The sequence below is a fragment of the Eucalyptus grandis genome, chromosome 5 (assembly GCF_016545825.1).
Source record: "Eucalyptus grandis isolate ANBG69807.140 chromosome 5, ASM1654582v1, whole genome shotgun sequence".
NCBI classification, from domain to species: domain Eukaryota; kingdom Viridiplantae; phylum Streptophyta; class Magnoliopsida; order Myrtales; family Myrtaceae; genus Eucalyptus; species Eucalyptus grandis.
In genome coordinates this window covers 60450636-60471318 of record NC_052616.1, presented here as the reverse complement: position 1 = coordinate 60471318, position 20683 = coordinate 60450636, and the positions used below count along the sequence as shown (strand labels likewise).

The following is a 20683-nucleotide window of genomic DNA, read 5'->3' as shown; positions in this document are numbered from 1 at the left end:
AGCACATTCTACGATGACTGCAGGTGGAGATCCATGGAATGGAGGATAATGGTGGACCTGGGTACATTGGCACCGGGTGCTTTCATCGGCGACAGACACTGTGTGGGAGAAAGTATAAACGAGGAAGTAAAAGTGAGTCCTTGAGGTGGGATCACCACCTGAGGATACAAGATAGTGCAAGTGTCCTAGAAGAAACGTGTAAACCACTAGCCAGCTGTGGTTGTGAAGAGAACACTGAGTGGGGGTCTCTCTCTCTCTCTCTCTCTCTCTCTCTCTCTCTCTCTCTCTCTCTCTCTCTCTCTCTCTCTCTCTCTGTACATTTGAATGTCCTAACTAGCACATATATCATAAGAGCGATAGTCACGAGTACACGCATACACTCGAGTCATCCTTATGACTAACAAAATCGAAGACCTCGATTTGCTCAAAAGCTAGTCAAAACATGTTAACCAAATCAACGTTTGGCCCAAATTTTCGAGCCTTTTGAGTAGTTTTCAAAATTTTCTGAAAGAAACCTTGTCAAAGAATGGAAATGTGGGAAGAAATTCAGCACCATATTCTACAGATAACAAGAGAGCAGTGCTTTCTGTAGTCTGCTACAAACAAGAGAAAAGCAGTTTACAAGTTCATGGAAACCGAGCTTAGATGATATACATCAAATGTAGGGCTCCTCTGTCATTCTGATTAAGTTCAAAGATTAAAGAACAAAAGCAATTGAGCCTCTTATATCATTCCGGACTTTGATGGAACCAAAAGCTCTGCTTATATCATAATTATTCAAAGACTGGACTGGGCTAAGCAGCCATCAGAACTGAATTTAGGCCACACAGGCAGTCTTTCGAGCACTAGAAATATGCAAATATACACATTCAAAAGCATCCATGAAAAGAGTCTTGTCTGAATTACAGATGGGTCTAAAGTATGGCTGCCCAGTGGAAGATGTCCTTACCAGTTTAGCAATACACTATAGAGGTTGGAGATTGTCATGCCCCGATCCTCGGGCGCACGCCCATCCCGGCTTGGTCAATTAAATAGCGACGTCCCAAGACACATCGCCGATCCTTTCATTTTAGTATGCATACGGAAGCATATAAATAATCCCCAGATAATAAAACAATGTGATAGGAAAGTAGGACAAATTTTTCACAAAAGACTTTTTTATAAACACACAGGTTTATACACATAAGCCTACAAAAAGGAATCAGCTTTCAACAAAAGAGTAATGTCCTGGGACTAACTAGTCGGACATGCTCAGCGATTCTCCAGGCTTCACCTTCTAAACTTCGGACCTCAGGTCCTCCAAAACTTTCAATTAAGGACCTAAAAATGTTATTCCACAATGGGGTGAGACTACAACAAGTTTAACCCCCTAAAACCCGACTAGGAAGAAAATACTCCCAAATGGCTGCCTAAGCACAATCACGAATCAGAGGGCTTACCTTAGCCTCAGTACTTTCCTGCACGTCAATAAAGAGGAAATTTGAATTTTCAACAAGTTCAACCGATGGAGATGGCCCCACATGATATGCTAGTACCATGTGGTACATGACGGCATTAAAGGTTCACTTATAAACTATCTCAAAAACATGTCTATCACAGATATAGATCTTCCATGGCTTTAATGTCTTCCAATCGTACATATCTAGAATTTCGGTGCGCTTGTTACTCTTAATTTGAGCATAGTTGCGAAGTATTGCATAATTTAATAATGCGATTCATCATCGGGAGATAGAGAATTCGTCCAAATTTCAGTTATGGCTAATTACATAAAAATTGTTCCTCCAACCACGATGACTAATATATTGCTCCAAGAAAATTTGACTTCACTACCATTTGGTTGAATCACCGACTATCAAAAAAAAAAAAAAAACTAGCCACGGCCTTCTATATCAATATTGCCTAATTGCTTCACACACTTGCCATGCGGAGAGGAGGACAAGAAAAGAAACAAAAAATGGGAGACAAGAGTAATCTTCCTCTCTTTGAAACAAAGTCAGCCAACAACCGCTTCATCTTCAGATTATACACACTTTCCATCTTCATCAGCATCTGCTTCATCTTCTACTTTAGAATCCATCACTTGCCAGAGTCCAAAACAGCTGAGAAGTTGGCCTGGCTTGGAGCTTTCTTTTCTGAGCTCTGGTTCGCTTTTTACTGGTTTCTCACCATCATCGTAAGATGGAACCCTTCGTATCGCCAGACCTTCAAGGACAGGCTTTCTCAGAGGTGCTCTCTCTCTCTCTCTCTCTCTCTCTTCTCTCTGTGATGGAAGAAGCTAATGTTTTTCAACCTTATCGGTTGTGAGAAAATAATGTGCTAAGCATCAATACCTCGACAATTTTTTCTTAGGATACGCTCTTCAAAAATATAGTTGAAATTTTCGGTATGATGTATTGGCCTTAGTCTCATAAAACCATTACAGGAACGAAACTTAGCATGCAAAAACTGAACCGAGGCACTGATTGTCCTTTAAGAGGAACAAAAGAAAAAACAAATTTTTCTGACGTAATCGTTGTATGAGATTTGAATTTAGTCTTTTAGTAACAATATATTCATGAACTATTTTAGGTACGAGGGGGTTTTTCCTGGAATAGACATATTTGTGTGTACAGCAGATCCTGTAATAGAGCCACCAACCATGGTGATCAATACTGTCTTGTCAATCATGGCATACAATTATCCACCAGAGAAGATGAGCATCTATCTCTCCGACGACGGCGGTTCGGACCTTACTTTCTATGCATTACTTGAGTCTTCTCAATTCTCCAAGAAATGGCTTCCCTTTTGCCGGAAGTTCAATGTTCAACCAAGATCCCCGGAGGCCTATTTTAGAAGTGCTGTTGAGCCTCTAAATGATTGTCTCTGGTCCACGGAGCTGTCCTCCATTAAAGTAAGCACATCTCTCTCTCTCTCTCTCTCTCTCTCTCTCTCTCTCTCTCTCTCATATTGTGCCATTTTTTTTAGTAAAATATTCATGACTATCATCTATATGTGTGATTTTAGCTAAATTAGCAATCAAAAAGCCGATTAACTCCATATCTACATGTACACTTCAACTATACAAAAGCCTACTCTAATTAACTAAACTAGCAACACCCAAAACACCACATCATGATTGGTTTCAAGGTAGATAAGTTCCACACCAAATACCTGAAATCATCAGAGTCGGTACCTATTTTTTGAAAACAAGAACCGAAAAAGCTGACTCTGAAATTGACCTCAAACCGAACTAGCTAACCTTTTCTTTTTCATCTATTTAGTAACTCAATCATATATATTATGTAATTGTAATGTAAAAATTTCCCAAAAATAAACATAAAACCGAGAACTAGAAAAGAAAGCAGAAAGTTCTTAAGAGATTGAGGACAAGTTCTCGGGTAAACCAAAGGTTCCCCTTATAGAACCAAGAACTGAACCATTGAAGGCTGGTTCCCAAATTTTCACCTACGACCAAACTAATCCTCGTGTACATCGGCCCAAAACCAGTTGAATAAGACTAATTCAGTTCGGTTCTAGAATGGAACCTACACAAGGCACTATCATAACCTATCCTTTCTCTCACACACATTTATATAATTGTAAACTTAAAGATTTGAGATCTTTTTCATGGCAAATTTATTCCAAAGCAGGTTGAGGCATGCGTGCCTCAGTTTCAAAGCCTAGCATTAGAACATTTGAACACATCTCCCTAAACGATTGTGAGACTTTAGGGTATGTCGATTCGTCCATGGTAGACAACAAGTTTATCAACGATTGAAAATTAGTTTTACCAAGCCCACCATTGATTTAATATATTGCTAGCGCATCAAAAACACGCAACGCGTTGCTCCTTGCCAAATAATTTAGTCTCTGCTAGGACGCAAAGCTCCCATTTTTAAAACCCTTGGGCTACGTTTGGTCATCCAGATTTCTAATCGGGATAGGGTTGGATAGGATAAGATATAAAATCTTGGGATTTTTCTATATCATATCCTTTGTTTGGTGAATTACTGATATTAAACTCAGATATATTCACATCATATCATGTACATTTTTTTAATATACATGTCATATCATTTTAAATGAACCTAAAAGTTCGTAAATGGAGGTGGTGAAAATCTCTCGTGACATTATTCCTTAATTTATTTTTATTTTATTTTTCCTCTTTTTTAAATTGTTTTCTTTAGTATTTCTTTTTTACCCTTTCATCATTTTTAATAAAATTTTATCAAATAGTAAAAAAAATACCTAAAATACTAAAATACCTAAAATATATAATAAATATAAATATATAATTTATAGATTGAATATTTATTATAAGATAGAATTAAAGTTGAATATATAAATTAAAATAAGATTAAATTAAAAAATAATTTTTATTTCTTAAAATAGAATTCAAATATTATTTATAATGAAATATAATTTTAATTTTGTTAATTTAATAAGTTTGTTATTCGAGAAAATATCTTTCCTATTATGGACAATATCAATCATATCCACATTTATCCCACTTCCCCCATGAAATAATTTTTATCTGGCCTATATCTTTCTTATATCTGACTTTATTCTATCCTGAGCAAGCATTAAACTTAAGATAGAATAAATCATATTCTATCCCGAATTTTATCATGATTATCAAACGCGGCCTTAGAGGTTAAAAAGATCGTTCGATAGGTTTCTTGAATCTAGTGGGCTATTTTGTGGGGAGCTATTCATCCATTTGCGTAGTGCTATAAGACACTGAAGACTATGGCCCTGCACTCTTCTTCTTATGTTCATCGCCTTTCAAGTGCCATTTGTCTCCTTTGGCCACCTTCTCAAAAATGTGTTAGATGATCTATAAACTTTACGTTGATCAGCTCCATCTACATAGTTGATGACATGAGCATCAAAGTGAGACTCACATGATTAATGGTCGAAATAGTATCAGTTCACGTCATTCATAAACCATGTAATGCCTTCTTTTTTGGATCATTGACCAATTTAATTATTTCTTAATTTATCTTCTCTTTTTGGAGATCTCACCTTCTTAGCTATCTAAAACGTCGAATCATAGTTATATGAACGATGATTCCATTCTCACAAAGTCCGTCAGAGAGAGAATCATATCTTGAGGATTTTCTCACCGTGGCTCTCATTTAAAACGATGTTTACGGCCCATTATATTCCACTTGTTGGGAATGACTGATCCCCAAAAACCGGATTCGACACTTAATCGAACCCATAAATCAATGCGGAAGACGAAGCCCTGGAAAACATGTATCACCGATCGTAAAGCACACCACGGATTCGAGCGTACCTTGTTAGCCACGGATTAGACACCAATGCTGAAGATCGAGAAGAAATTCTGGTCCTGTTCGATCCGATGGCGCCTTGAAGGGAAGAAGAACGTGCCGTTTGCCTTACTGTTCTTTTTGTCTTTTTGGAGAGAGAGCGAGGGAGAGAACGTACGTACGTTCAGCCAAGCGTTGTCTTCTCTCTCTCTCTCTCTCTCCTCCCTTTTATACCTTCCCCTTCCACGGGCCCTATTCCCGTGGGCCGGGCCTTTTGGGCCCAGCATGGGCGGACGGGCCAACTTAAGCCCATCTCATAAATCCATCATCTCCCACTCGCACATGGTGGGTCGAACATAATTCTCTTTATCTCTCTTCAGCATTCATACCGGTGAATAATCCGTGCGACCAGCATACTTTGAGAGCTCGTTGCCATACATCCGTTAGGAATATATAGCAGCTCATAATGGGTATCACACTCGAGTAGATTTAGTATGCAGTACCCTAGATCGATTGATCACATTTATATCTCTCTTGATCTCTTTCAAACAATGATATATATATATATATATATATATATATATATATATATATATATATATATTGTATTCATAATTATGATTATCCCAAAGACAGTCATAATTGGTTAACCAAAGTGAATACAAAACTACAATGTGATTCTCCAAAATCGATCTTCCTCTTTCCTTCAAACTCTCAATTTCAGTTCAGCTTGCTTTTCTAGAAATGCCCCATTAGATCGAATCAAACTCATGACCACTGGCAACATCCTAAGATAGCAAACACTAAATAGAAATCTTGAGAATAAGTAAGAGTCATGAGGGAACTAAAAATTGAGGAACTCTATTCCTCAAGAGTCTCACACGACATAAAAAGTTGAGATCAAACTTTTTGCCACTCTTATTGGTCGTCTCATGCATACGTAGTATGAAATACGTATTACGGTATTAACTCCTTTCCCATAGAGCGTATGTCTACACCTTTCAATACCGTACAGATGATAGTTCAGACATACCCAATGTCTAACTTGAGTTCACATATCTACTCATTTACAAAATTCATCAGAACTCACATCTGGCATCATAGACAGATAAAGTAAAATATGTGGGGTATTTTACTTTCGGACATAGTAAGTATCATGTCCTCATCTTAACACTTAGTTAAGACGACATACGTGTTTTAAGCTTGAGCTCTCGATTATCACCTAGATAATAAGCTTAAAAACAGTCTCATCTCTATTTATCACACAGTAAATAGAGGCGATTACCCGCGTGAGTGGGCTAATCTTATATCTGTCCGACATACTTTCTCAACTAAATGTAATGCACTAAGCATTAAGATGCATAAAGATCAAACAAAGATTCATAGGCATTAATGATGAAAAACACAAATTCATCAAATTGTGAACACTTAGGGAAATTACAATATTCAGTACATCAACCTCTACGCAATCCTAGAGATTTCATATAGCCACAAAACACATCTCTAGGTATTGGCTTTGTCATAGGATCTGCTACCATTCTATGCGTAGTATGTACTCTAAGTTCACATCCTTTCGTGCAACCATATCCTTGACAAAATTATACTTGGTATCTATATGTTTGGTCTTGCCATGATATTTGGATCTTTAGTGTATACTTTTGCTGCTTGATTATCATAGTTAACTAATAACAAATCTGCAGCACTTCCAATAACACCTAAATGATCCAATAATCTCTTAAGCCAAACATCTTCTTATCTTTGCTGATAATGCCACGAACTCAATTCCATCGTGGACAAGGCTATATACTTTTGTTTCTTACTACTCCAACACATGGTGCCATTATTCGGTAAGAGAACAAACCTAGAGGTAGATTTTCTTTCATTTAAATATCCTCCCCAATCAACATCAGAATAGCCTTAGAGTCGCAGATCCTTTCCATAATAACTCAACGTATAATCAGCAGTCCACTTTAGATATCTCAGTATTCTCTCAACGGCTTTCCAACGTGCTTGACCTGGATTGGATTAGTATCTACTCACCATTCCAACTGCAAAACATATGTCAGGTCTTGTACACATCATAGCGTACAACAAGCTTCTAATAGCACTAGCATAAGGAACATGTTTCATTTGTTCCTTCTCTTGTGGAGTCCTTGGACACAGTCTATGGCTCAATCCTTCACCTTTTGCAATAGGAGTGTCTATGGGTTTAAAATACCATATCCTTCAATTCAAAATTGGAAGACAACCAACTTTTGACAGTATTAACAAACTCCATATTACTTCCGGCAATTAGTATATCATCAACATATAATGATATGATCACAAATTGATCTTAGGATCTTTTGATATATACACAATGATCATTATCTATCATTGTAAAGTCATATGCCATTATGGCATTATGAAAAGGTATATATCATTGTCTTGATTTGCTTAAGACCATATATCGACCCCCAAAGTCGACATACTTTTTCTTCTTGGCCTTTCACTATGAAACCAACATGTTGTTCCATATATATTTCATCCTCTAATTTTCCATTGAGGAAAGCAGTCTTTACATCCATTTGATGTAACTCAAGATCCATACTAAACACTATTGCCAGAACTATGTGAATCAAGGCAAATCTTACTACAGGAAAAAAAAATATCTTCATAATCAATTCCTTCCTATTGATTATACCTCTTTGTCACAAGGCGAGCCTTATGCTTTCTATCGAGCCATCAGCCTTTCGCTTTATTTTGAGAACCCACTTGTTTCCAATGGCTTTGCGTCCTTTTGGAAGATCAACCAGTTCCCAGACTTGGTTTGATTTCATTGACTCCATCTCCTCTTTCATTGCATAAATCCATTTTTCCTTACTAGGGCAATTCAGAGCCTCATTAATATTTCTCGGCTCATCCTCATCTTGCGGAGCAATCATAAAAGTTTCCCCTTCAATGTCAAAACGTCGACGGGGAATACTTTGGCGACTTGTTCGCTATATGGGAGATTGTACACTTAGCACATCATTTCCCATTATGCTCCCACTCGGATTAGATAATAACGATATCATCTCATCATGTAATTGTAATTTGAGAATGAGTTGAATTCAATTCATCACTTCTCATATTACTCCCACTTGGACGAACTCCACCGACATCATTATTTTGATCCAAGGTTTCAAATAGGAAGTAATCTTCCCCTATTTCGCCCTTCTTAGGAAATTCATCAACTAAGAATGTGACATCCCGTGATTCAAAATTCAGTTATTCTCCCACTTTCCTGCTCACCTATGAACACATACCATTTCGAGTGTTCGGAGTATCTCATTAAAATACTCTACTTTTATCTGGGACTCAATTTTCCAAACTTGTGAGAGGACATATGAGTATAGGCAGCATAACCCCATGGCTTAAGTAAACTTAAGTCCGGTTTCTACCTATCCATAATTCATATGGAGTGGAACTAACTGATTTGGAAGGCACCCGGTTAAGTATTTAGGCAAAGCGATTAACAACGCATCACTCCAAGAAGTGATATGTAAGTTAGCATACACCATCATGGACCTAACCATTTCCAGTAGGGGTTGTTTCTTCTCTCTGCAACACCATTTTGTTGAGGAGTATATGGAATAGACAACTATATTTCTATTCCTTTTCATCACATTATTTTCTGAACTCATCGATAAATATTCTCGACCTCGATCGGATCTCAATACTTTTATTTTCTTGTCTAATTGATTTTCTACCAAGTTTATAAACCTTTTGAAATAACTTATGCTTCAGATTTATGAGAAATCAAATAGACACATCCGAATCGAGTATAATCATCTATTAAAAGTGATGAAGTAAACAGTCCCATGACTTCCTCTCACATTCATTAAACCACAAACGTCATAATGGATTAAATGCAGAGGAACGTCAGCTCTTTTACCTTTTCCAAATGGTTTCCTTGTCGTTTTCCCTTCTAGGCAATGCTTACATATGGACAAATCGACTCATTCAATATTGCCCAACAAGCCCTCTTTGGCTAGTCTATTCATATGTTGTTGGCCAATATGACCAAGTCAAGTGTGCCACACATTCACATCATTATCATATGAAGTAGGAGACGTGAAACAAAGGAATAACATATATTGACATCACCACAGTCAACATTTAGTACAATAAAACCATCTAGAAAGTGACCACAATTATAGTAGTTTGTATCCAAATACAAATCTGTAACTCTATTATGGAAGTTCATATTAAAACCAAGCTTAACCAACAGCAAAACAAACACTTAAATTTCGACGAATCTCCAGAGCATTTAGAACATCATGTAGGAACAAGTTGCGTCCACCACACATGTTCAGTTGGCAAGTGCCAATCCCTATTAACTTCAGCTCTGGAGTCGTTTCCAATATAGATCCACTTAGTTCCAATTGGTATCGTCGGAATTCCATGAAGGATCCTCTATCCTTTGCTACATGGTCTGTTGCTCCCGAATCTACGATCCACAAAGGATTGGATTCAGCCAATAATTCAGAACTTGACACACAATCAAAGTTCTCAAATGTACAAGAGGTGTTTACCTTCTTTGGCTCACGACGAGTCGCGAGCATAGTGACCCTTCTTGTCACGGTTGTAACATTTCACCCTTGACATTTTCTTCACTTGAGGACGTTTTCCTCTCTTGTGTTGGTTAACTCTTGATCTCTTGCAATAAGGACTTGATCCTTTGCATTCCCACATATTGAACGAATCAATACGCTTGCGCTTAGAGCTCAAAACCCTTTATGAGCTAGAACCAGCATTGCAAATATCTATTCTCAGCTCACATGCCGTTAAGCGGTCCTCTACCAGCTCAAGGTGGCGCACAAGCATTCTCAAGATCTTCCATAACATGGTCAAGAGCTTCTAGTGCTTCTTGCTTTTCCAGCACATATTGAATCTTCATATTCAATATTTCACAATTGTAACCGTTCATATCAGCAATTACATTCTTAGTTGTTGAACCATCGTTCTGAACACATCAGACATACATGCACGAATAATTAATGCCTATCATTTATGCATCCCTATTTACATAGACCCATCATATTAATGAATAATTTCAAGTAAGGCTTCAGAATCAAAAGGTCACTACGTTTCCAATCATCCTCCAAAAATCCTAACCTAAAACTATCATTAATATGATTGTCATATGCAAAATCAATTCTATGAAGTTACAAAAACTTCTATAACTACCCATAGCTAACTACCTGCAATCAGTAATGTAAAGCAAATATTATCTAACATCCAATAGAATAACAAAGTGCTTTCACATAATACAACTATACATTACACTAAGCAATATATACAAAGAAAAATATCAACATGGAAAGAGATATTTACATCTATAAAAAAATCTCACAATTAATCTAAGAAATAATTAAGGAAAGTCCCTTCTAATCTATCAGTCAAAACATCTAAGAAAACCGAAGGCACATTTGCCAACCATGGAAAAACTTTTGGAGAGCTCTTATGTCGCCACCAAGGCGCATTCGCTCTGCGCCATGTGGCACTCAATCTAAGGGTTGAAGTTTTAGTTAACTCAATCCTATAGTGCTCTCTTACAAAAGCTTCCACCAGCCTCCTATAACCCGGGACCACGTTGACCTCACCTAGCCGATCTAACACTGCTTACCATTCAGGTGGAAGAGTGTTCATTAAAGTCGGCACCTTTTCAAAATCCGGCATAAGATAACCATTACTGATGATTTCTTGTATCATCTGATTGACATTGACCATATGTGATACTATATCACCGTTATGCCACGGATAATTAGCTAAATCTTACATCGCTTTTTTAAGTCTTGCATTTCCCTCGTCCGTTCTCGAGATTGTAGATATCCGTGCATAACACATCATAGTTCTTGCAACAAATGCAGAACTAAAAAATTTGATTACATATAAACCACATAGGCATACATGAAAAAAGAAACAAATTCCTTTTTTCTTTTTTTTTCTTTTTTTCAGGTCAACGGTCAAAGTCAACGGTCAACGGTCGGTCAACGGTCAACGGTCGTCGGTCAACGGGTCAACGGTCATGTCAACGGGTCAACGGCCAAGTCGTCGGACCGGTCGGGCCGTCGGGCCGGTTCGCGTGAACCGCCCGCACGTGCCGCTCGCGTGCACGGGCTGACGTCACGCAGACGTCATCGGCACGTGCCACACGCGTGTCGGGTCTCGCGCGGGTCGGGTCGGGTCGGGTCGCCGGTCAGCTTGCCGGCCGGTGACCGCTCGGCGAAACATCGTCGGCGATGACGTCATCGGTGACGTCATCCAAGCGGTTACCGACCGTTGGATGACGTCACGGTGACGTCATCACGTGGCCGTCACGCGTCGGTCCACGGACCGGCGCGTGCCATTCGGGCCGTCGCCGGCACGCACGTGCCGTTCGTCACCGGCGCGTGTGGCGCACGCGCTGGCTATAGCCAGCGCCGGGCGCATGGCGCCCACGCGCAGCGGCTTGTGGCCGCGCGTGTGGGCGCGTGCGGCGTCTTCCGGCGACGCACGACATGTCGCCGGACTCGTCTCGACGATCTCTTTCACCCAATGCTTTCAGAATTCAATTTCGACTTAAGAGAACTTAGAAAAATGGCCGAACAGCGCTCGGGTGTCGGGATTTTCGCCCCGATCCGTACGGCCGAAGATTTTTCGCGATAAATCAATCAAAAAACATCAAATTGATCGGGAAAACGTGAACTAGGGCTCTGATACCAATGTTGGGAATGACTGATCCCCGAAAAACCGGATTCGACACTTAATCGAACCCCTAAATCAATGCGGAAGACGAAGCCCGGGAAAACACGTATCACCGATCGTAAAGCACACCACGGATTCGAGCGTACCTTGTTAACCACGGATTAGACACCAATGCTGAAGATCGAGAAGAAATTCTGGTCCCTGTTCGATCCGATGGCGCCTTGAAGGGAAGAAGAACGTGCCGTTTGCCCTTCTTGTTCTTTTTGTCTTTTTGGAGAGAGAGCGAGGAGAGAACGTACGTACGTTCAGCCAAGCGTTGTCTTCTCTCTCTCTCTCTCTCCTCCCTTTATACCTTCCCCTTCCACGGGCCCTATTCCCGTGGGCCGGGCCTTTGGGCCCAGCATGGGCGGACGGGCTAACTTAGGCCCATCTCATAAATCCATCACCACTTGACATGAGAATTTGTTCTTTTGACAAATTCCACACTCCACTAAAAAATAGTGGCTAGACAGAAGCTTTCAACCTTACGATATCGGCAAAAAAATTAATGCCATCTACTTGACATCAAATTAATTCTTTTGTCAGCATTGAAAGGTATATCTTGGACAAGATTCGAGTGTCTAGACTCAAATTACAAAGATTTCTTGGTAAAAAACATTGCTTTTCTGGCGCCATAAATCATGATTTTGGATTCATTTTAAAAATATATTAAAAGTGTCATAATTTTTATATGACACTCACTTTATTGTCAAAATTTAAGTGCCAAACTAGAGAAAAGAAATTATATTAAGTATCTCCAACGATAAATTCCAATCAAAAGTCCTTTTTTAATTAAATGTTTATTCCTACGTGGCATTTTAATTATTAAAAAAAAGGAGTACAACGTAGACAATGAGGTGGCTGAGTTGAAGAAAACGAGACCGCTTCAAATCTTTTGCCCAAAAGACTGAGATCTCTCACAAGTGACTCGCTAGCTCAAATTACAATTTATGGCTCGGTTCTTGGAGGGAAAAAATTAAATCTTCTGCTGGGGTTCATTCAAATTCAAGATGTTCTTGGATTTCTAAGCCCACAATAATAGTAATAATCACATTTGTCTTCACTTTATTGGAACGAATTTAGGCCTCTTGTCCCGCTTCTGCTCTCTATTGCAATAATCAGCTCCCAATTTTGGGGGAAACCAATTATGGTCCGAAAATTTTAGGAAAAAGCTTGATTGTTTGCATTAGGGTTTATATTTGGGGCAAAACATGCATAAGACATCGTACGGGATATTAATGTTGATTTGACCAAGCATTAGAGCCGTTAAACGGGTGGGTTGGGTCGGGTTTTGGTTGGGTCATTAATGGTCTGACCCAAATTGACTCATTAACCCATTCATGCATAATATAAATTTTCTGACCCATACCCGACTCAACTCATACCCAACCCATACCCGACCCAACCCATATTAATAAAATATTTTCATATTTAACCAAATTTAGAAAAACTTATTCCTATGTTTTTTTTTTTAAGATTATATTACAAAAATACTTCCAAGCTTATTTCTTAATGGAAAATTTTTAATATTATATTACTAAAATATTTTTACACAACACAAATTTAATGACAATTTTTATAATTTTTAAAATAATTATTTTTAAAAATCGAATTTTAATTATTTTTTATTTTTTAAAATTATTTTTTATTTTATTTTATTTTATTTTTTAAATATACTTTTCTTTTTCTTTCTCTCTTTTCTTTTTCTTTTTTTTTTTTCCTTTTTCTTCTCCTCCTTCTTCTTCTTTGGCCGATTCGCCGACCACGACGACAGGGCGATCGACCTGGTGAGCCTCGAGCGCCGGCATCGGCGAGCCTCGAGGTTCACCGAATCTGGCGAGCTCGAGCTCACCGGCGTTGGCGAGCCTCGGCGTCGCCCGACACCAGTAAGCTCAAATCTCGCCGAGATCGGCGAGGCTCGAGCCTCGCCGGGTCTTGGTGAGGCCTCCGCGAGCTCGAGCTCGCCCGACGCCGGCAAGCTCGAGGCTCGCCGGCGATCACCGGCCATCGCCGTGCCGGCAACCGGGAGGAGGAAGGAGAGAGAAAAAAAAAAAAAAAGAAAAAAAGGAAAAATGAAAAGAGAAAATTATAATTTCGATTTTTACAAAAAAAAAAAAATATATATATATATATATATATATATATTTGTAAAGTTAAAGAGGAAGATAGAGATTATAAGGTTTTTATTGAAAATGGGTTATCCACCCAACCCATTTAAAACCCACTTAAGACCCACCTATCTTGAACCTTTAATTGTGAAACCCATTTAACTACTTTTTGTCAAAAACAAGTGACTTCTTTATGACCAATTTATAATTTAAATGGATCATATATGAGTTTATGACCCATTATGACCCATTTTAACACCTCTACCGAGCATGTCAATGAATCACGCTAGTCAAGGAAATTGATAAAATATTGCCATGTCGAATTTCTGACACCCCAAGTTGAAGTTAACACAAAAATGATCTTTATTTTTTTACAAGTGGCACTTAAGTGATTAAAAAAATTAATATCAAAGAGAACATTATATGAAAGTTATGATATTTGTAATGTCTTTTTACCCATAAGCAGTAAAAAGGAAAAAAAAACTTCAATCCATCCAAAGATTACTTAAATCAAAAAAAAAAAAAAAAAGAGTTTCGTCTTGGTACTTTTATATTTTTCCTATTCAAATCCTTCTATTTTCATAAATTTTCCATAAAATACATCAGATATTAAATCCCATTAAATCCGGCTTATATGCATGGAGGATGATGCCAAAATATGCTATGGATAAAATACACAGATGCTACTATGGACCAATGTTGAAGAAAGTAGCCCTAGACAACGTCACAATATGATGTGAAGGGAATTTAGCCAATACCTATCCTGGAAAAATTTTGTCTCTGTCAAAGCATAACATCGTCCAACGGCAACGTCACAGTGATATTTGGCAAGATATAGTGTCCAATAGTGTCCAATAGACTGGGTTAAGAAAATTGTGGAAGTAAAGGAACTTGATTAGATAAATTAAAAGTGCGGGAACAAAAAGTAAGTTTCGAATATTGGATACAGGAAAGAGATCATTGGAAACAATGAAGGATTGAATTTTAGGGACTGGAATTCCAAAGTAATGTGTGACATACCATTCCCAATTTCAACCCAAGGTGACTCATTCCACCTTCCACATAACTGTATGAAATAAATGATATATAGCAAAACTTGACAGAACTTTGCCCTTGGGTTATGCTTATGACAGAATTTATACGAGGACATGAAGAAACGAATCGAAACAGTAGCAGAGTTGGGACGGATTCCAGATGACATTCGCAAGCAACACAAAGGATTTCTTGAATGGGACACTGTCTTGAGCCAGAGAGATCATCAAACAATTCTTCAAGTACCATGCATCTACTTTAAAAGATTAACGTTCTAATCTTTTGGCAACATTAATGACATGCTTCTCCTGATTCTTCAGATAGTGATCGATGGAAGGGATCCCATGGCAGTGGACAGTGAAGAACAGCCTCTACCAACTCTGGTGTACTTGGCCAGAGAAAAGAGACCACAATACAACCACCATTTCAAAGCAGGAGCTATGAATGCTCTGGTAATTCTCAACATACTGTACTCATACACATGATTCACTCAAAGCCCTATTTTTCATCACCAAGAAAAGTGAAGAACATCAACTTCCACACAGATTTTTCTATTTATGTATGGGAGGATCTTTTGCCCTTGGATCGATTTGAGGGCTTAAAATACCATATTGGTGCCAATCTTTATGTTATTTTTCTGAAAAAAAAAAAAAATAGATCAGGGTCTCATCGAGGATCAGCAACGCGCCCATCATCCTTAATGTGGACTGCGACATGTATGCGAACAACATGGACTCGGTGAGAGATGTACTGTGCTTCTTCATGGACGAAGAGAATGGTGATGAGATTGGTTTTGTACAGTTCCCGCAGAACTTCGATAACCTCACGACCAATGACCTATACAGCAGTTCCTTTAATGTACTAAGCAAGGTAAGCCACTTCGAAAGGATTTCAACACAACACTGTCCCTTACTGTGCTATATGTCAAATGTGCTTAATGCGCTCGCTTTAGGTTCAATTCTATTGATTCTACCAGTTCCGTTAGAATATGCAGAACGATACACCATATTTACTAAAATGCACTAAGATGGGTAACCATGACTCAATTGAACTCGTGAAGTGAACCTGAAATCACAAGTCCAAGTCAGCACATACCCATTGGCAACTCAGCAAATTCCAATGTGTGGACTAACATGAAGCTAATTAAAAGACTCTATTGGACATTTTAAATTGAAGGGATGGGACAAGTACATTGGGTGCGTGAAGATACCATAATGACTTTAAGTACATTCTACCATGATTGCAGGTGGAGCTCCATGGTATGGACAATGATGGCGGACCACCATACATCGGCACCGGGTGCTTTCATCGGAGAGAGACACTGTGTGGGAGAAAGTATAGACAGGGAAGTAAAAGTGAGTCCTTGAGGTGGGATCATCACCAGAGGATACAAGATAGTGCAAGTGTCCTAGAAGAAACATGTAAACCACTAGCCAGCTGTGGCTATGAAGAGAACACCGAGTGGGGAAAGGAGGTCTCTCTCTCTCTCTCTCTCTCTCTCTCTCTCCCCTAAATTTTCGACCCTTTCGAGTATATTTCAAAATTTTCTGTAGAGAAACTTAGTCAAAGAATGGAAATAGGGGAAGAAAGCAGAGAAGGTTAAGCATTCAGCACCATATTCTATATATAACAAGTGAGCAGTGCTTTCTATAGTCTACAACTAACAAGCTTGAAGCAGTTTACAAGTCCATGGAAACAAAGCTTATATGATAAACCTCTCATGTAAGACTATGTCATTTTGATTAGGTGCAAAGAATAAAAAACAAAAGCAAATGAGTCTCTTATATCATTCCAGATTTTGATGCAACCAAAAGCTCTGCTTATATTATATTGTTCAAAGAGAGGACTGGAAATTCAGCCGTCAAAACTGTAAAATGCCACACAGGCATGCTTTCCAGCACTATAAATATGCAAATACACACGAGCAAAAGCATCCATGAAACAAGTCTTGTCTGAATTGCAGATGGGTCTAAAGTATGGATGCCCAGTGGAAGATGTCATTACCGGTTTCACAATCCAATGCAGAGGTTGGAGATCAATCTATTTCAACCCCAAAAGGAAAGGCTTTCTAGGAGTTGTTCCCACCACATTGTTGCAGTCCCTAGTTCAACATAAAAGATGGACTGAAGGTGGTCTCCAAATCTTCCTGTCACAGTACTGTCCTCTGTTGCATGGACATGGTAAAATCCCCCTGAAGTTGCAACTCTCATATTGTGTCCACTTGCTATGGGCGGCAAATTGCTTGGCTTCTCTGTACTATGTGACTATTCCATCTCTCTGTCTACTCAGAGGCATCTCCTTGTTCCCCAAGGTAATTAATTAGATGACTTTCTTTTGTGAGAAAATTAATTTTGATGCCTCGACCTTCCACAGGTATAAATAAATGTACACATAACGTTGGTCCTCGTGCTTAGATCTCAGAACAATCAAGTCATTAAACATTAGATAAATTCCAGCTAAATTCCAGCTATACCCCCTCTATTATAGTAGCATTACACTGACACCATCCAAAAGGTGTCAAAAGCAAGCACTAATAACTTGTGCTAGCCATTTAATCAACCTTGATTTGGCCACTTGTTGGTGTAAAACACTTGGCTATGACATAACCATGGTGCAGGGGCATCCACATAATCTTTGATTGAAAATGTCCTTTGCTACGTCTAATGGTTTCTTGCACCATCAGGTTTCGAGTCAGTGGAGCTACCCATTCATCTATATCATTATGGCGACTAGTGCATACAGTGCCGGAGAATTCATATGGTGTGGAGGCACTCTTCGTGGTTGGTGGAATGACCAAAGAATGTGGCTCTATAAGAGAACAACTTCCTATTTCTTTGCCTTCTTGGACAACATTCTGAGGCTGCTGGGTACTTCCAAGTCTGCCTTCGTCGTCACTGCGAAAGCGGCAGACAATGATGTATCAAAGAGGTACGAGCGAGAGCTTATGGAGTTTGGTGCACCCTCTCCTATGTTCACAATCCTAACTACCCTTGCTTGGCTCAATGCGTTGAGCTTTATTGGAGTTTTACTGAAGTTAGCAGTGCATGGTCAGACTCCAGACCAGCTGGCTATGCAGATCATATTGTGCGGTTTGCTGGTCTGTGTCAACCAGCCTCTATATGAAAGGTATTTTCTTACGAAAAGACAAGGGAAAAATGCCCACTTCAGTGGCATATAAATCTGCAGTCTATGCTCTAGTAGCCTGTTCTTTAGCCTATGTATAATCTACCATGCACTGTATTGGCTAGAAGTTGCCGAAACTTCATGAATATTTATATCACACACTAGACATGATACAAAGTAGGATGCCATCAGGAAGGACCTGATGTGAAAAACTTTCTGCTGCTATTGCTCTGTCCTATTTTGTGTAGTCTTTATCATTCCTATTATTGCCATCTCAATGTTACTATTGTATTGTTCAATCAAAGCGAAAATGTTGAGACCTCGTTCTTCTTACCCAGAGAATCACCAAACATCTCTTAGTTTGCCAGATACATTTTCTAGAAAAAAAAGATAGACCAATTGCGGAAGTACGAGAAGCCATATACTACAAGGCGATCGTTTAACAGAGGTATTGACAGACTAAATATAGCTATGGAATAAAAAATCACGACTTCAAGTTCTTGATATTAGCCAAAATGAAGACAGAGCAACCTAAGTCAATTTAACACCTGTAGGATGAAACTTATAAACACATGCTGCTCTGGTTCCACTTCCTTCACACTTTGACACATACAGAAGCAGTCGCCATAGACAGTTGCTTTCTCAAAACTTGTTGACAGCCAAGCCAACATCTAACAGGAGCAGAGAAAAATAATTATGTGCTTGACAGCAGAGCTATCGTAGGACACACCTGAAGGTGAGATTGATTCGAATAGACATCGGTTTTGCTCGCTTTGGCACCGAGTGAAGCCAATCCCGCTGAGTGTAGCCTTTCATTACGAGGAGCGATCCATGTTTTAGTACGAAAGAGTGCTGATCAGGGTCATGGCTCTTCCTTAGTCGCTTGCTCTTCGGCTCATCACCAGATGCTTAAACCCAAAATGGTTTTTTTTTTTTTTTTTTGTAAGCAAAAACAGAAGTAAGATAGGAAAAGAAGGCAGTCAACTTTAAAATCAACAACCATTGAACAGAGCAAAATCAAAATACATACGGAAGTACAATTTTAAAATGAATATCGAAAATGAATATTTAGCATTTCCAACAAAATGAAAAAGCCAGTGTAGTTTGAGCGTGACTACTTGCATAAACCAAAGATGTGCTTGAGTTATACCTGGAGACATTTTACTGGGTTTTTTCTTTAGCAAAATTCACGTTCGCATCCAAACGTAACTGAGGCGATTTCTGGGGTGGGTCCATAGAGCACCTCGTCATCGGAATGCCAAGACACATAATCATTGTTACCGTCGTATCGGTTTAGGACCAAGCTATTGAATCTACTTCCAGGAAGAGCTTTATGGACCTTCAAAAGAAACCGATAAACCGTCGTAACATCAATCACTTCAAGAAATGTGAAGACACTGAAATAGACTTAAAAGCCGAATCACTCGGCTAAGGAACATTACAAGCTCAAAGGCATCCTTACTGCATCCAAGATGTCCTTGAGTGGAGGGAAATCGTCCCAAGAATAAGCACGAGGCGAGTGCCCGTTATAGCTAATCGCCGGCAATCCTTCCGCCGCTACATAACACGAATCTCTGGGCTGCAAAAGACCAACCCATTTACATTCAGAACGAAAAGAACCCATGAACATGGAACAACGGTCGGATGAGAGTGTCAAGACAATCACTGTAGCGACAAAGAACACGTGAAATTCAATAATTACGATCTCTCATTCATGCTTTTCCGACCACACCATCGAAAGCTGCCACCACCACCACCACGACACGCAGAAACGCGCGCGCGCGCGCAGTGACAGGGGAAAGACCTGGACGAGATTGCGACCGAAGATGCGGAGAGTGGGTCGGGACCAAGGGACGTGCTTGTTGAGGTAATCAAACCATGCCCACGACTGCTCCGCCGGGAAGAAGCGGGGCACGTGGAAGACCTCGCTCCCATGCCCAAGATCGAAGCTTTTCCCCTTCCGCACGCTCTCGGTCGGGTCGAACTCCGAAGGGCTCGACGTCGACCGTGCCGGGTCGGCGTTCGCCGTCAGTTTGCGCATCAAGCTGTTCATGTCTCGCCGCCGCCGGAGCTTCTCCGTCGCCGGCGAAGGTCACGGAGACTCGCCGAAAGTCGAGCCCTTTAGACCGGGAGAATCAACGGTGAATCTTCCACCGCCGCTTGCCATTGCCATCTCTTATTTCTTTTTCTTGCCTTCCTATTCCCAAGTCTTTATTTTCCTATACAATGGTTGGAAATAATTTTCAGAAATTTTGTTTTGAGGGCGTGAAATATGTCTGTAGTGATTTTCATTTTCATGCTTAGGACATGAGGAAATTACTTATTGCTTTTACTCAAGAATTTGAAAATGCAAAAATTATTTCGATATTTAAAAAATAGGTATAAGTATACTACAAGTTATAAAACTTATTATAAAAG

At 39.4% G+C, this 20683-nt stretch overlaps 2 protein-coding genes across 4 annotated transcripts; one reads left to right on the top strand and one right to left on the bottom strand.

Annotated features, from left to right (window-relative positions):
- The first annotated feature begins 1939 nt into the window (after window positions 1-1939).
- LOC104431953 (cellulose synthase-like protein E6) lies at window positions 1940-18543 on the top strand. Its single transcript, XM_039314065.1, has 8 exons — window positions 1940-2226; window positions 2569-2890; window positions 15244-15384; window positions 15463-15594; window positions 15800-16012; window positions 16389-16616; window positions 17106-17453; window positions 17826-18543. Exons 1-8 carry the CDS (start codon window positions 1955-1957, stop codon window positions 18318-18320), a joined length of 2151 nt encoding a protein of 716 aa, XP_039169999.1. The 5' UTR covers window positions 1940-1954; the 3' UTR covers window positions 18321-18543.
- Window positions 16328-20439, bottom strand: LOC104445577 (DNA oxidative demethylase ALKBH2). Of its 3 annotated transcripts, none has more exons than XR_005551598.1 (5): window positions 20070-20439; window positions 19728-19844; window positions 19416-19604; window positions 18996-19173; window positions 16328-16463 (listed from the first exon to the last, which is right to left on the bottom strand). XR_005551598.1 is itself a non-coding variant. In XM_039314067.1 (4 exons), the coding sequence occupies exons 1-3, from the start codon at window positions 20316-20318 to the stop codon at window positions 19443-19445; spliced, it is 528 nt and encodes a 175-aa protein (XP_039170001.1). In that variant the 5' UTR covers window positions 20319-20439; the 3' UTR covers window positions 18665-19173; window positions 19416-19442. The 3 variants fall into 3 exon arrangements, 1 of the variants encoding a protein (XP_039170001.1); XR_005551597.1 differs by lacking the exon at window positions 16328-16463 and adding an exon at window positions 17905-18036; XM_039314067.1 differs by lacking the exon at window positions 16328-16463 and having other exon boundaries at window positions 18665-19173.
- Between the last annotated feature and the right edge of the window lie 244 nt (window positions 20440-20683).